Raw genomic sequence first — 15381 nt, forward strand, 5'->3', positions numbered from 1 at the left:
CAGAAGGAACCGAAGGGTTCGTGGTTTATTGTGATGCTTCGGGAGTTGGTCTCGGATGTGTCTTAATACAGCATGGTAAGGTTATAGCTTATACGTCTCGTCAGCTCAAGGTTCACGAAAAGAACTATCCGACTCATGATTTAGAGTTGGCAGCCGTGGTTTTTGCACTTAAGATATGGCGTCATTATCTGTATGGGCTGCATGTTGATATTTTCACATATCATAAAAGCCTGCAGTATATCTTCAAGTAAAGGGAGATGAATCTTAGGCAGAGGAGGTGGCTCAAATTGCTTAAGGATTATGATGTGAATATTCTCTATCATCCGGGGAAAGAGAATGTTGTAGCCGATGCTCTTAATCGGCGTTGCATGGGAAGTCTAGCCTATATTGATACAGATAATAAAGTTATGACCAAGGAAGTTCACCGTTTGTCTAGACTTGGAGTTCGAATTTTGGACTCTGAGGATGGCGGTATGGTTGTTCAGAATAGAGCTAGTCATTAAAGTCAAGGAGAAACAGTTTAGTGATCCCTATTTATTTCATCTGCAGGACGGGATTCACAATCATAAAATGACGGCTTTTGAACAAGGGGGAGATGATGGTACCTTGTACCGAGGCAGATTATGTGTTACAGATATAGATGGGCTCAGAGAGCGAATCATGTCAGAAGCTCACAAATCCAGGTATTCCGTTCACCCAGGTTCCACTTAGATGTACCATGATCTTAAGGAGATTTATTGGTGGAATGATATGAAGAAGAATATAGCAGATTTTGTAGCCAAGTGTCCGAATTGTCAGCAAGTGAAAGCTGAACACCAGAGGCCTAGTGGCTTGGCTCAGAATATTGATATTCCTGTCTAGAAATGGGAAATGATCAATATGGACTTTGTATCAGGTCTACCTCGTTCAGCTAGGAGGCATGACTCTATTTGGGTGATCATTGACCGACTCACTAAGTCGGCGCACTGTTTGCCAGTCAAGACCATAGATTCAGCAGAAGATTACGCCAAGTTGTATGTTAATGAAATTGTCAGGTTGCATGGGACCCCAATGTCTATTATTTCAGATCGTGGTGCTCAGTTCACAGCGAACTTCTAGAAATCCTTTCAGAAAGGATTGGGTACTAAGGTGAATCTCAGCTTTTCATCCGCAGACAGATGGTCAGGCAGAGCGCACTATTCAAACTCTTGAGGACATGTTGAGAGCATGTGTCCTAGATTTCAAAGGTAATTGGGATGATCACTTACCTCTTATTGAGTTTTCTTATAATAACAGTTATCATGCTGGCATTGGGATGACACCGTTTGAAGCTCTATATGGGTAAAGGTGTAGGTCACCGATTGGTTGGTTCGAAGTTGGTGAAGCACAGTTGTTAGGACCAGATTTGGTTTATCAAGATATGGAGAAAGTCAAGTTAATACAGGAGCGTTTGAAAACAGCTCAGAGTCGCCAGAAGTCTTACACAGATATGAGGCGAAGGGACTTAGAATTTTCAGTTGATGATTAGGTGTTCCTTAAAGTCTCACCCATGAAGGTGTTATGATGTTTGGCAAGAAAGGAAAACTCAGTCCCAGATATATTGGACCTTACAGAATTCTGCGAAAGGTCGGTCTAATAGCTTATGAACTTGAGTTGCCACAAGAGATGGCTGCAGTGCATCCAGTGTTTCATGTGTCCATGTTGAGAAAGTGTGTAGGAGACTCGTCGTTGGTTGTTTCTGCTGATACCAGAACAGTTAAGGACGGTTTGACCTATAAAGAGGTTCCTGTAGCCATTTTTTATCGTCAAGTTCGCAAGTTGAGAACAAAGGAAGTGGCCTCAATAAAAGTGTTATGGAGAATCCAGAAGGTTGAGGAAGCCACATAAGAAGCCTAGAAGGATATGAAATCCAAGTACCCTCATTTGTTCGAAGAGCAAGCAAAAAATGCACAAGGTAAATTTCTGTAGTCCATTTCATGCCATGTTTCATGTTTCACACTCATGTCATGTATCCAGCACTCATGCTCCATGTCTTACTTCATGCTACCATGTAATCATGTCATGCCAATTCAGTCTCCATGCTCCATACCATGTTTCTTTCACGTTTATGTACTCAAGCCATGTCCAGCCATATTCCTAACCATGACTCATCATTCGAGGACGAATGATCCCAAGGGGGAGATATTGTTCATTTTGTGTTCTCGATACATCATTATGATTATTGAGAATCTATCTGTAATTCATGAAAACCCATACTTTGTATTCCACGGGTTCTTACATGCAAGTTTATGAACTATTATGATATTTTCAAGAAAAGCTATATATGTTTTGTAAGTTCATGCAAGAATAATATGAATGATATCCATGTACATGCAAGTTATAATTCATGAAAAGCCATGGGCAGCAAGTGCCACATATTTTTCATGTTCATGTTTTTGGGAGTTGCATTAATTACCGAGAAGGCTTCAAGCAGCCTGAAACTACGTAGCCACCGTAGGATGAGCATCGCTCCACCCATGCTTAGGATGATCTCTCATAATGACTGGATTCTTTCATAATATTATTAAATCTCATTACCCTGGTAAGGTGTGAGTGTTCTGCTAGTAGGACGCAAGTACTAGACCATGTTATCGTTTACATGTTTATTGCTCACCCGGCTTAAAATGTTTATATATATATATATATATATATATATATATATATATACACACACACACAAATATATACATATGTGTGTGTGTGTGTTCATGCTCATGTTCATATCCAGGTTTTCGGTTTCACTTCTTATCATGTTATTCGATGTCCCATGTTATTTTCTTTCAGTTGCTTTACATATCAATACAATCAATGTGCTGACGTCCCCTTTTATTTCCCGGGGCCTGCATTTCACGATGCAAGTACTGATTTACAGGACGACGTATCTGCTTAGTAGGACTTCGCACTTATCAGCTTATTGGTGAGCCCCATCTTCTTTGGGGTTTAGTCAGTTATCTTTATTTTATGATTAGTTATGCATTTAAAGGTATGCTGGAGGGCTTGTCCCAACACATATGTTTTCCAATCAGATTCATGATAGAGGTTTCATAGACTAGACCAGTCAGCTATGTTATGTCAGATACTCAGAGTTGTTTAGCCATCTTTGGCTTGATTCATGGTATTTCCGCATTCATGTTTTAAGCAATTATTTTATAAGTTATTATGACTTAATGTGTTTTCCTAAAGCCCATCATGTTTTATGTTACATTCTGCTCATGTATGTCTCATGATGATTCAGCAAGCCATGTGGTTCGCTCGGTCACATGTAGCCAGGCACCGAGTGCCGTGTTACGCCTAGGCCATGGCTCAGGGCGTGACATAAACCATCGGTTCTTATAAGTATAAAGTTTATATTCGCAATCTAAGATGGAATTTGGACAAAGTCATCAGTATGATTGTAGCACAAGATTAATATAATGTATCTTCATTATGGAAACGTATAGTTTCGTCTTCTTGTGCTAGTATATTTTGTATGTATTGAGCGGACCAAGTAAAGATAAGTGTTTTTGTATTGAATATATAAAACAAATTCTCTAGTTCATTAAATGTACTTATACTCTTAATCTTGATATAATTATTATGATCTATGCAATTTGTTCATTATTTTTATTTATTAAAAGGTACGATCCAATTGTGTGTCAATGTATTCCTGGTAAATTGAATAATAACAAAATACATTTGTGAAATGATAATTATTTGATAGAATCCATGTCTCGACTTTGAGTTTGATGATAATTCTTTATGAATGCTTGTAAGTCTCATGTGAAAACCCTGCAGGTGGATTTTGTATCAGTCGCATGATATAAGTTAAGCGGAAATATAAATGATTCAATTAGTCAATTAATTAAATTGGCAGTAATTTAATTTAATTGATTGGTATCTGTAATCTTAACATGAGGACTTAAATAATATTTAATGAAAGATTTTGAAATTGAACTGAGGAGTGCAGTTACGATTTTTTAGTGGAATAATTTGTAATTTATTATGGTAGGATTAATTCAGATATTTCGAATTAATTCCATAATAGGAGGCCTCATTAATTAAATTATGTCCCTGCTGTGCCCGAATAATAAGGAATTAAATGGAATATTATTTCTTGGTGGAAAATAAAGACCCAGCAGGTTTTGGAAAAGGGTGAAAACAAACTGTAGTTATAAAATAGGGGTCTTATTCCATAAGGAGGTTAAGGGTTTTACAAGTTTCTACACTTTTTTCATAGAAATTCTCGCATACGATTTTCACATATTCTGGTGTTATTGGGGTTACACAGTAGAAGGCCGTGGAACTGGAGGATGAACGCGTGAATGGTTTTTGCTCGTGCTTGAAGGCTAGATTCGAGGTTGCATTCACGCTTCAAGAGATAAGTATCAATTTATGCTTGATTAATATCTTGATTATGTGTTGTCTATATTACATGCAAATTGATCCTGGCTATTTGCTTCCGCTGTTTATACCTGTATTCCATCAAATAGAACATGCCTGAAATTTTGTGGCTTATTAATTTAATAATGAGTATAATCAATTAATGTGTTCCTAGATGCTTTTCATTTATATACGATGAAGTTAATGGCATGAATCTGATATGAAAAGTTGAACAATATTAAAAGCATCCATAAGCCATGCATGATGCAACACAAATTTGTTATCAAATGATTAGAAATCATTAAGCCCTTTTGTATTGATTGATCTCTTTTGGTTTCCTCGCAAATTGAAAGAACTAAAAAACTAAAACAGTGATCTCTAGCCGAATTTTTTATCAAGTGAAGCTAAGCGTAGTTTGTTGTACTGATGCAGAAAATTCCTTTACACAATACAATATTTCTCTGATTCACCTTTTCCGCAATAAATGAATTTATGAAATAACAAAAGGAATTACAGATTTATAGTACTATGATATGTATTACCCTTGAAATTTTTCCTATTTAAAGTATTGCCCATATTATAATTTTCCATGTTACCAATATATTAGCACTATGATCTCAATATGTATATTTTCCTTGAGTCTTTTCCTGTTAAGAGTATTGCCCGTACTATAATTTTGCATGTTACCAAGAGGGGGAAAAAGGAAAGAAAAAGACTGTGCCTGTGCTAGAGCAGAGAAATATCAACTCAATTAAATAAATCAACCATTTTCCCATTCTTTTTTACAAATTAAAAAAAAAAAAAGAGAGAAATTCCTAAAATCTATCTGTTTGTTTCCTTGTTTTTGTCCAGCAACAACAGTTAAATAGTTGAAATGATTTATCCCTTCTATTCAATATTTAAAATTATTTTCTCATCCATTAACCTGCAACCTTTCATCACTAATAACCTATAAATTAGAATTTCACTATACTTCATTTTGAATTTCATCGTCCCATTTTTTTTATGGAGCTTTAGTAGAAATCTTATAGCTGTGATGGTATTAATACTGTTTTCTTTTCCTAATAAATTCTTTATGTCATATATTGTCCATTCACTTAATTAGTTAAACTGTATACTTTTCCGTATTCATTTGTTTGATCCTCTTTTATTGGGTACATAATTTAACTATTTAAGAATGGGATAAATTGATTAGTTTTTAGGTGAAAAATTATTTCCACTCACAAAATTTCATTTTTAAAATTAAATGTCTGAATATAACTTCAATTTTCTAATATTTTGTTAATTTTAACTTTGTATTTGTGTTGTTATTTAATAAGAGTATGAAAAAAGATGTGTACTGTGTATGGTACTAAAATGGCTGGTTGTTTTTCAAACACAATAAAAGAAAGTTGCGAAGGAGAACCTTTAGCTGTTATATTACTAACATTTTCTGGTATTGTTATCTGCACCAGGTACTGATAGTAAGGACTAAAATGCAAATCTAAAACTTTTATAATAATATAATAATAATAATAAAGAATAAAAGAACAGTCAAGGCAACATAAGAGAGAGAAAAAGTGTATATTTATTATCAGTTGAAAGGCAATACGTGGAGAGAGAAAAGGTAGGTGGCCTTTAAATACATGCCACGTAGCACGGAGAAAGAAGATAAAGCACAGGGTAATTCAGTCAAGTTACATAAAATTCTATACATCAGCTACAGTACGCTTCTTTTCAACCAATCATATTATTTTGTTTTAGGTGAAATGACTAAATTGCCCTCTGTAATCCTAAGCAGGCATGTTGACCTGCTGCTTGCTAACTTCTATTAACTTTTCTGCAATGTGTATCATGTGATAAATTTAAGTTTTCTGCAATGTGTATCATGTGAAAATTATTGAAACCACGCTCTTCTATAACGGTAGAATTGCATAATTTAACTTTTCTGCAATATGTATCATGTGAAAATTATTGAAACCATACCTACCGCAATAACACCAACAATTCATTTTGTTTGTATATATAGATGGGTTGTATCTCTTCAATTTAGCACAAAAACCAATTATCACTCACAAATTTGCAACCATGAAGATGCTTACGATGTTAATGGTGGCTGCAATTTTATTTTGCAGCCATCAACAAGGGGTTGTAGCGAGAGAAGTTGTTGTGACTGTGGACGATAACGGTAACGAGGTAGAAATACTTCCATGTCGGATTATCCACTGGCCATGGTGCCCGTCCCCGCCCCCACCCCCTCCGACCCCTAAACCGACTTGCTCGGCTAGTGACCAAGAGCAGGTGAAGAAGTGCATGTTCAATGTAACTTCAATTGACGCATGCTGCCCAACATTCCGGAGCATACTCGGTACTAGTTGCCCTTGCTATAAGTATGCTGAGGAGTTGGATAATCTATCCTTGATCACTCTTAAAGCTTATTGTGATGTCGATAGCCCTTGTACGAACACGCAAGTAAGTTATAATTTTTACCTACCGAAGATTTTGACAGACTCGTTCAAGAATTTATTATCTACAATCATTTATTTAAGGTATATTATTAATTTGAGTAGTCCCCTTATTTAAAAGATATATATGTTCTTGGAATAGTTGTTGTGTAATTCGAAAAGAAAAAATAATAATTTCTAAAATGAAATATTTTGAAACAATTTTTTGAGCTGAAGTGACATATAAAAACGACCAGAAGGATAGCAACAAAAATATTGGGGTCCTTGATATAGACTACTTAGGGCCACTTTGAAGACAAGATATTGTCCATTTTCTTCTCTTTTAGAATTAATGAAATAGGTGTCAATATTAACCATTAATTAACTATGTATAAATTGAATGTTTGTTCTTGATCTATTTATTGCAAGTTTTAAATTCTAGATTTATATGTTTGAAAAATCTTTCTGTCAAATTATCTTTATATATTTCTCTTTCTGAGATTCTAACTAAAATTATTTTTCTGATTAGTGAAGTAGTACTTTCGTTTGTGAATACAGTGGCTAATGATGTTTTTTCTGTTAATTAATAATTTCAGGTGATTAAGCTATCCAAGGAGGAGTAAAACTGATGTGTTTAATTGCTTAATTCCAGATCTTGTATTATGCTATTAATTGCCCTTTCTAGGGGTAAAGTACTTGTAATGTTGTGTGTGTGTGTGTTTGTTGATTGTAATGTTGTGTTAGCAATAAATTTGACATATCTGTCGAAGTCTTAGTATTAATAGAAAAATATTATATTACTCATTAGTATCCTCAAAGTTTCCTTTATTTTTTTTATGAGAATGATGTTTAGGTCAGCTTACACATAATTTACTCCTTTATTTGAATTAGGAGGAGAAAAATCAGTTCATACAAATATAATGAGCTTAATTTATTTAAGTTTGGACAAGCTAATGATACATTTATTTATTAACACAACTACTTTAACTCGTCCACTTTCGGTCAATCAAACCTATGTCAAACAGCAATTTGATCTTTGCGGTGTTAAAATATACGAAATCCACTACTTCTGTCAAACAAGGACCAAAGGATATACTTTTCCATATACCTTTCCTTCATAACAGGTCATATTCATCATCAAATTTATAATGCATAAATATCACCAAAAAGTTACAGTTCATCCATTGATATCTTCATTTGACACAGCAAAATAAATCTAAATGCTTCAACAACTCATAACACATAGCAGTCATTAACAGTTGTAATTTTGAGCAATAACCAAGAGAAAATGCCCCGCCATCATTGAGCTTTGGAGGAAAATTGCAAATGACCACAACCTTCAGCTGAGAATTACAGTATTAAAAATGCTAAGAAAGATCAAAGTAAAGAGAGCTCCAAAGGAAAATAGTGGCTGCTAAAAATATTTCTTGATCATTGAACTGTGAGCAATTATGTAGCTTTCACTTTTCCATGCAGATTTCTTTTTCACACCTCTGTTGATTGCTTCTTCACTATAAATTAGTACTGTTCGGGGAAAACAAAAAACAAATAAAATATTCGTCATCTATCTTGGACAAGTATCATTTAACTACACCACTATATTCACTGAAAACATGAAATAAAAGCACATACTAAAAGAAGCTTTCAGGATATATAAGATCAAGATCATACCATGATGAAATAATGTAGCACCGGGTAATTCAACTCTACATCTCTTTGTCTTGAAGTATAGCAAAGATGGGATTGTGACTTGAGAGGGGAAATAGACAAGCAAAACATTAATACTTTCTAAAATAGTAAAGGGGGCAAGGCTATGCTATATAAACTTCCTTTTTCTTTTATTTGTCTCAAAGTAGGAGTGAAATATAATGAGAAGTCTTTATGTTGTCCATAGCTTTAGCTCCAGAAATGTATTATAGGGGTATCTTATGAATCAAAACTTCTTCTCCTGTCAACTTTGGATAAATGCATTGGGTTAAACAATCGACAAGAACACCAAAAGTGATTTTTTCACATTAATGCTGCCTTACTTGGAACTTCTATTTCATTTTAGTCATTCTTTCTGCATCTTTTCCTCCAAATTGAGCTCCCCTTAGAAGCTTCCAGCTAGAAAGCAACGGAATAATTAAGTTTCGAATAGGTAAACGAATACCTTAGCAGGAACATGAAAAGGAAAAAAATTGAACAATTTGCTGACTTTTAAATGCCTTTGACTACAAAAATTGGTCAAAGTAGAGCATTTCTATTTAGGAGGTTTTATTGACTTCATACGGAGAAAATAACCTTTTAGATTTTTCAACCTTAGCTTTGGGATGATGTCGAAGTGAAGTTTCTTGTATAGTGAATTAAAATGTGCCTTCATAAATCCTGCGAGCATAGTATTAAAATATCATGGCTTACATAAATATCTTATTTTTAACATTATATCAACATGTCAATAAAATAATATGAATGTTCCATTCCACGTGTAACATCCCGTAAATCCGAATTAGGTATAAATTTATGAATCTAGTATAAAGGTGATATTTTAGCTATACGAATCTATTTGGGATGAACTCGGGTGATAAACAGTCGTTTTGAAGTCAAACCAAAAAGTGAAGTTCTTAAGGCCTTCTAAATTCGTCTAAGTTTAGAACAGTCTGTACTTATGGCCTGTTTTCGGGTACTTGCGTTAGGAATTTGTGAAAACTTCCTGCTTGAAAGTTGTAGACCTTTGAAATACCTTTCCAACGGTATATTATGGGGGTCAAGAGGACATCTGTACAAAAAGTTATGACCATTTTACTGAAGGATTACAGAGCAGTCCGTTCACTGGTCATGTTATACGAACTTGTTATACGGCCCATATAATTTTATACGGATCGTATAACTCGTCCGTACTTCATGACGCTTGAAATCGACGTTCTGTTCATCCATGATAAAATATGGTCATATTATACGGACCGTATAACTTTATACGGACCGTATAATATGTCCATAAAACTTCCGCCTCACTTTTGTATAAATTCAAGCCTTGAGTTCTTTTATTTCATTATTCACAATTCCAAGCCCTAGCAACAATCCAAAACATCAAGGTAAGTCAATCCAAACCCTTCCAACTCAATTCTAACATATACTTTAATAATCTAAGCAAGAAATCATTGTTCCTAAACTAGGGTTTTCAAGAAAACCCATCTCAAGGTTCAAGAATTCAAGATTTTGGAAATCTTCTTCAAAGTTAAAATCTTTAATTCAATTTTGGAGCATTACCAGGTATGTAGAGTTACTATCTACGTGTGGGAACATCATTGTTCTTCCCCACGCCTCCTAATCCATAAAGTATGAAACTTTACAAAACTAGGGTTTCTATTCTATACTATGCTCATGATAACCCTAGGTCCATGTCTATGACTATATTATGTTTGAATTGCTATTATTCTATCATTGTGTTCTTGATACTCATTATGATTATTGAGAATCTGTCCGTAATCCATGAAAACCCATATTTTGTATTCCATGGGTTCTTGCATGCATGTTTTTGACTAAGAATGATTATTTCATGAATATCCTATATGTCTAAAAGTTTTCATGCAATTAAATCATATAATTACTTTCATGCCATGATACAAGAAATATTCATGCTAAATACAAGTTATTTCATGAAACCATGCTACAAGTTATCTCATGAAACCATGATACAAGCTATGTTACAAGTTACTTCGTGAAATCATGATTACAAGTTATTTCACGAAAATCATGGGCTTCTTAGGCAACTATATTATGTTCATGTTTTTGGGAGTTGCATGAATTACCGAGAAGGCTCAGATAGCCTGAAACTACGTAGCCACCGTAGGACAAGGATCGCTCCGCCCAGTTAGGACGATACCTTAATTTTACACTGAATGGATCCATCAGGCACGTTACCACCTTATACCCTGGCAAGGTATGGGGGCTCTGCTGGTCCGGCGAGGTACCAGACTCCACGTATCCACGTGGTGATATCACATGGTCGGTTTATGAAATGCTCTCCCTACTTATCATGTTTTACTTATATATATATGTACTCATGCTCATGCACATATTCATGTCCAGGTTTTCAGTTTCAGTTCTTATCATGTTATTCCATGTCCCATGTTATTTCTTTCAGTTGCTTTACATACCAGTACATTCAATGTGCTGACGTCCCCTTTATTTGCTCGGGGGCCTGCATTTCACGATGCAGGTACTGATTTACAGGACGACACATCTGCTCAGTAGGACAGCATTCGTATCAGCTTATTGGTGAGCCCCATCTCATTCGAGATTTAGTCAACTCTTTATTTAATGATCAGCTATGCATCTAAGATATGCTGGGGGCCTTGTCCCAGCGAGTATGTTTTCCATGTTCAGACTTATGTTAGAGGTTTCATAGACTAGACAAGTCAGTTATGTCATGTCACACTTTCGGAGTCGTATAGCCATTTTGGCTCATTCATGTTATTTCCGCACTCATGTTTAAACAAGTATTTTGATTAAGTATTATGACTTATTGCATTTTATAAAGGCTCATCATGCATTCACGTTAACTTCCGCTCATGTTTTGCCTCATGATGATTCAGCAAGCCATGTGGTTCGCTCGGTCACATGCAGTAAGGCACTGAGTGTCGTGTTTCGCCTAGGCCATGGTTCAGGGCGTGACAAAGCTTGGTATCAGAGCTCTAGGTTCAAGTGTCTTAGGGAGTCTATGAAACCATGTCCAGTGGGATCACTTTTATATGTGTGTAGCGCCCACACATATAAATAGTTGACCACCAAGACATTTAAGATTGTCTCACTTCTTTCAACTCTAGATCGTACAATAGAGCTATGTTCTCAGAAATCACTCGGACTCGTGTGTTGTTTCCCGTCCTATTGAATACGCCATGTCTCAATGGATGAGGAAGATGTAAATCTAATCATTATCGATGTGTTGCTTTCAGATGAAGTCATCAGGAATTATTCTAATTCGTGCCATGAAGCTTAGAGCAGTAAGTAACATTCTTTTTCCATCGATTTCTGAACGTATCAAATGTGCAAGCGGCAAGAAAGAAATCCGAGACCCAAGACTTGCTAAATAGTGCATGATGTGTTTATCAGGTGTTAGTACTATTTGAAATTCAAATTTCGGTATGGTAGCATACGTAGGTTATATATACCCTATAGAGTAAGTTTATTTGGACTCTTTGACCATGGAGCTATAGTATAAGGGTGATGGTTCATATTTAAGAACCCACGAGGTAACATGTTATGAAGTTAACCGCAGCAGGCATAAATTGTCCACGGTAGTTTTGAGCAGGAAATAGCTTAAGAGCCAACCACCTGTAATACTAGAAAGTCCTGACTTTTCAAGGATATATATATATTTGCCATATGATCTATGCACATGACTAGGAAGGGACTGATGTGATAAGAAAACCGCGAGCAGACGATATTGAATTTTTTTAGGGTTAGTTTTAAATTATTTAAGCTTATTCAGATCAGACCTAGAGAGTACGACGTTAGTAAGTTACTACAAGAAGCAGATATTACTATGAGATAAAAGATATGACAATTCCCTCTTAGGTTATGTGATTAAGTATTTATTCCTGATGTGTATAGTATGATATAATTTTGGAAGTGTACAGGGAGTTTGGGGTTAGTTGTTCCAATTCCTTGTTTGAGACCGATGAAATTTCCCTAAGTGTGATCCATGTCTATAGTTCAGAAAAATAGCATACAACCCTAGAATAGAGTCAGATAAGGAGGAGAAGTTAGAAATAACCTTATGCTTCACATTAGTATTCAGAGAAGAATTAGAGAATATGATGCTAGCAAGTGGTTAACAGAAGCATAGTAAGTAAGTTTGAGTAGATACAGTGAATTAGAAATTTTCAGCAGAGTTAGTAAAAATACGATGCGTGCTACTAAGTGGGTAACTGTCTGAATACAACGAAGACGTGTTAGAACCCAAAGGGTTTAAGTTAAATTTGAGGTATAGAAATTGGTGAAAGAAGAAAACATCTAAGCAGTAAGAGAGCAAGCTATAGAAGAAGAGCCTTTAGGAGTTATCAGGAAAGAGTTTTCCTCAAGACTGACAAAGCTAGTATGCCAGTTATGTATATTAGAAACCCGTTCATTTAAGTAATCCAGTTTTCTCAGTAAGTAAGACTTGCTTGAAGTAAGCCGAAGAAATGAGTCGTCAGTATGTTGGAGGAAATTAGCGAAACCACTAGATGACCACTTATTGATAACTCAAGTGATCCACAGGCTTTAAACGTCAGCTTTTGAACTAAGGGGGAGATCGTGTGATAAGGTGCCAATATAGATTATGTGTTTCGTAAGTTGATAGGTGTTAAAGGAGATTATGTCAGAGGATCACAGTTTCATGTAGCCAAGATAAGGTGCGTAGAATGTGATTTTTTATCATGCTGTTGAGATCAAGTACTAGGTAATTATGTTATGAGATAAAGTTCTAGATCGAATAGCTGATTTTAAGGGTATAACGGTTCCAATTCCAGAATAATTCATGCACTATGTAGTACCAATGCCCAAACGTACTCTACACATGCCTAGCATACCTATCTTATGCCCTTGTTAAAGCTTTACACTCTATATTTAAGATACAAGAATTAAGACTCCATACGATAGTAAGCTATGAAAGGGAATGTTCTTTCATGTTTCTCACATCAGGTTGTACTCATGTCCAAGGTTAAAGACCGCATTCATGTCTCACATATTTATCTTGCTTTTGTACCCATGATCACGTTCTAGATCCTAAGTGATTTCTTATTATGATGTTGACGTTGATAAGGATCGAAGGGAAGGTAACATAATAGTTTAAAGACTGAGAATCCTATTGAAATGCACACCTATTCCTTGGACAAGAGAAAAATGCCTTAGGTGAATGACTTATTTTGACTCCAATGGTATACTACCTATGTTTTCACATACTCATGTCCACGATAGACTTATTCGAGCATCCACCTAAAGAAATAGTATAAAATGATGTTGGTAGGCAATAATGAGAGTACGTCATGATGGATGTCCTATCCACGATTCTATGTAACACATGCTTATGTCCCTTTAGCTAATGTTTTACGATCATGATGACATGATCCCTTTCTCCTTTCGCTAAGTATCTATGCCTCGTTATGTTAAAGGTGACTATCTACCCATGTCTTAGATGCTCGAAGAACGAAGTATTCATGCCTAAAATCCATTCTTTCATGAACCTTATTTTTTTTTTAAAAAAAGGGCGTTTACTCACTGTGATAAGAGTAAGTTATGTTGAACTATGTCCTATCCTTTCGGTATATCTAAATTCTAAAGGTAATATTTTATCCATGCCTTATGTCTCTGACCCAAGAGTGAGCCTACAGTTTTACTCCACGCAAATCACACTTATGTCTTATTATTAGCTCAATACTCATGAAATCAGGTCCAGATGCCACGATATACATCTATAATGTATCAGGTTGCTCATGGTCCCATGCCCCATGTCATGCTATTCACGTTTCATGCCATATGAATCACGTTCCTATGTACGCATGTTCCACGTTACGTACAAGTCTACTGGACAATTCAGCGATAGTGGGAACAGGAAATTCTTTAAGAACAGGTCAGTAAGACCTGCTTCATCTACAGCAAGTGCTCTAGTCCTTAAGTTCCGAAATGACAAGAAGCAGAACTTCAGACCATCGAGTTCTTATTCTCAGGCTAGTGTGGGCCAGTCAGCCTATACTATTCCAGCTTACAACAAGTGTAGCAAGAGACACTTAGGTGAGTGTTGTATGGGTACAGATGCGTGCTATGATTGCGGCCAAAAGGGATACATTTAGAGAGATTGTCCATCAGCTAGACAGGGTACCGGAGGTTACGTGTCGCAGTCCACGAACTTAGCAATCCCTCGTAATAATCAGGCCTAAAATAGGCACAATGCAGCTAAGTCTGGAAACGCAAGCAGAGGACGAAACCATTTGTATGCGTTGACAGGCAGTCAAGATACAGAAGCTCGTGCAGATGTTGTCACAAGTACACTAACAGTTTTCACTTTTGACGTATATGCCTTTATTGACCCAGGATCCACCTTATCTTATGTAACCCCGTTTATTACTAAGAAATTTGGATTTGAACCAGAAACATTGCATGAAACCTTTGAGGTATCCACCCCAGTAGGAGAGTCAGTCATAGCTAGACATATTTATAGGGGTTTTCCAGTTCTAGTTTATCACCGTAGAACTATAGCTGACTTAACAGAGTTAGAGATGGTAGACTTTGATGTAATCATAGGTATGGACTGGTTAGCTTTATGCTATGCCACAGTATGTTGTAGAACCAAAGTTGTAAGATTCGAGTTTCCTAATGAGCCAATCATATAATGAGAGGGAAATTCAGTAGTACCTGGAGGTAGATTTAGTTCTTAGCTACAAGCCTGAAAAATGATTTCCAAGGGTTATACCTACCACTTAGTTCGAGTCAAGGATTCAGATGCCCAGACTCCAACTCTCCAGTCCGTCCCAATTGTAAATGAGTTTCCAAAGGTCTTCCCGAAGATTTTCCAGGAGTCTCTCCTGACAGAAAGATTGACTTTGGAATTGATCTACTT

The 15381-nt window shown here is 35.9% G+C and overlaps 1 protein-coding gene and 1 long non-coding RNA gene across 3 annotated transcripts in view; one reads left to right on the top strand and one right to left on the bottom strand.

Moving 5' to 3' along the window:
* Positions 1-6390: 6390 nt before the first annotated feature.
* LOC132610194 (uncharacterized) lies at positions 6391-7600 on the top strand. The gene is made up of 2 exons (XM_060324481.1): positions 6391-6828; positions 7397-7600. The coding sequence occupies exons 1-2, from the start codon at positions 6445-6447 to the stop codon at positions 7421-7423; spliced, it is 411 nt and encodes a 136-aa protein (XP_060180464.1). The 5' UTR covers positions 6391-6444; the 3' UTR covers positions 7424-7600.
* A 330-nt stretch (positions 7601-7930) lies between these two features.
* LOC132610198 (uncharacterized) overlaps positions 7931-15381 on the bottom strand; it is a 28349-nt gene continuing 20898 nt past the window's right edge. Inside the window, exons 1-2 of one of the 2 annotated variants that reach the window (XR_009571061.1) lie at positions 8472-11071; positions 7931-8324 (exon numbers count right to left, since the gene is read on the bottom strand). This is a non-coding gene — a long non-coding RNA (uncharacterized LOC132610198). Of the gene's footprint in view, positions 8325-8471; positions 11072-15381 lie in introns of those variants that run through there. The other variant, XR_009571060.1, reaches the window with a different exon arrangement.

This window comes from Lycium barbarum, chromosome 9, assembly GCF_019175385.1.
Source record: "Lycium barbarum isolate Lr01 chromosome 9, ASM1917538v2, whole genome shotgun sequence".
Taxonomy (NCBI): domain Eukaryota; kingdom Viridiplantae; phylum Streptophyta; class Magnoliopsida; order Solanales; family Solanaceae; genus Lycium; species Lycium barbarum.

What these genes read in the sequence shown, in the direction of transcription:
- LOC132610194 (XM_060324481.1), top strand. Translation starts at nt 6,445, where the DNA reads ATGAAGATGCTTACGATGTTAATGGTGGCTGCAATTTTATTTTGCAGC. An exon ending in GCCCTTGTACGAACACGCAA is followed by an intron (nt 6,829 to 7,396) that starts GTAAGTTATAAT and finishes TAATAATTTCAG; the next exon opens with GTGATTAAGCTATCCAAGGA.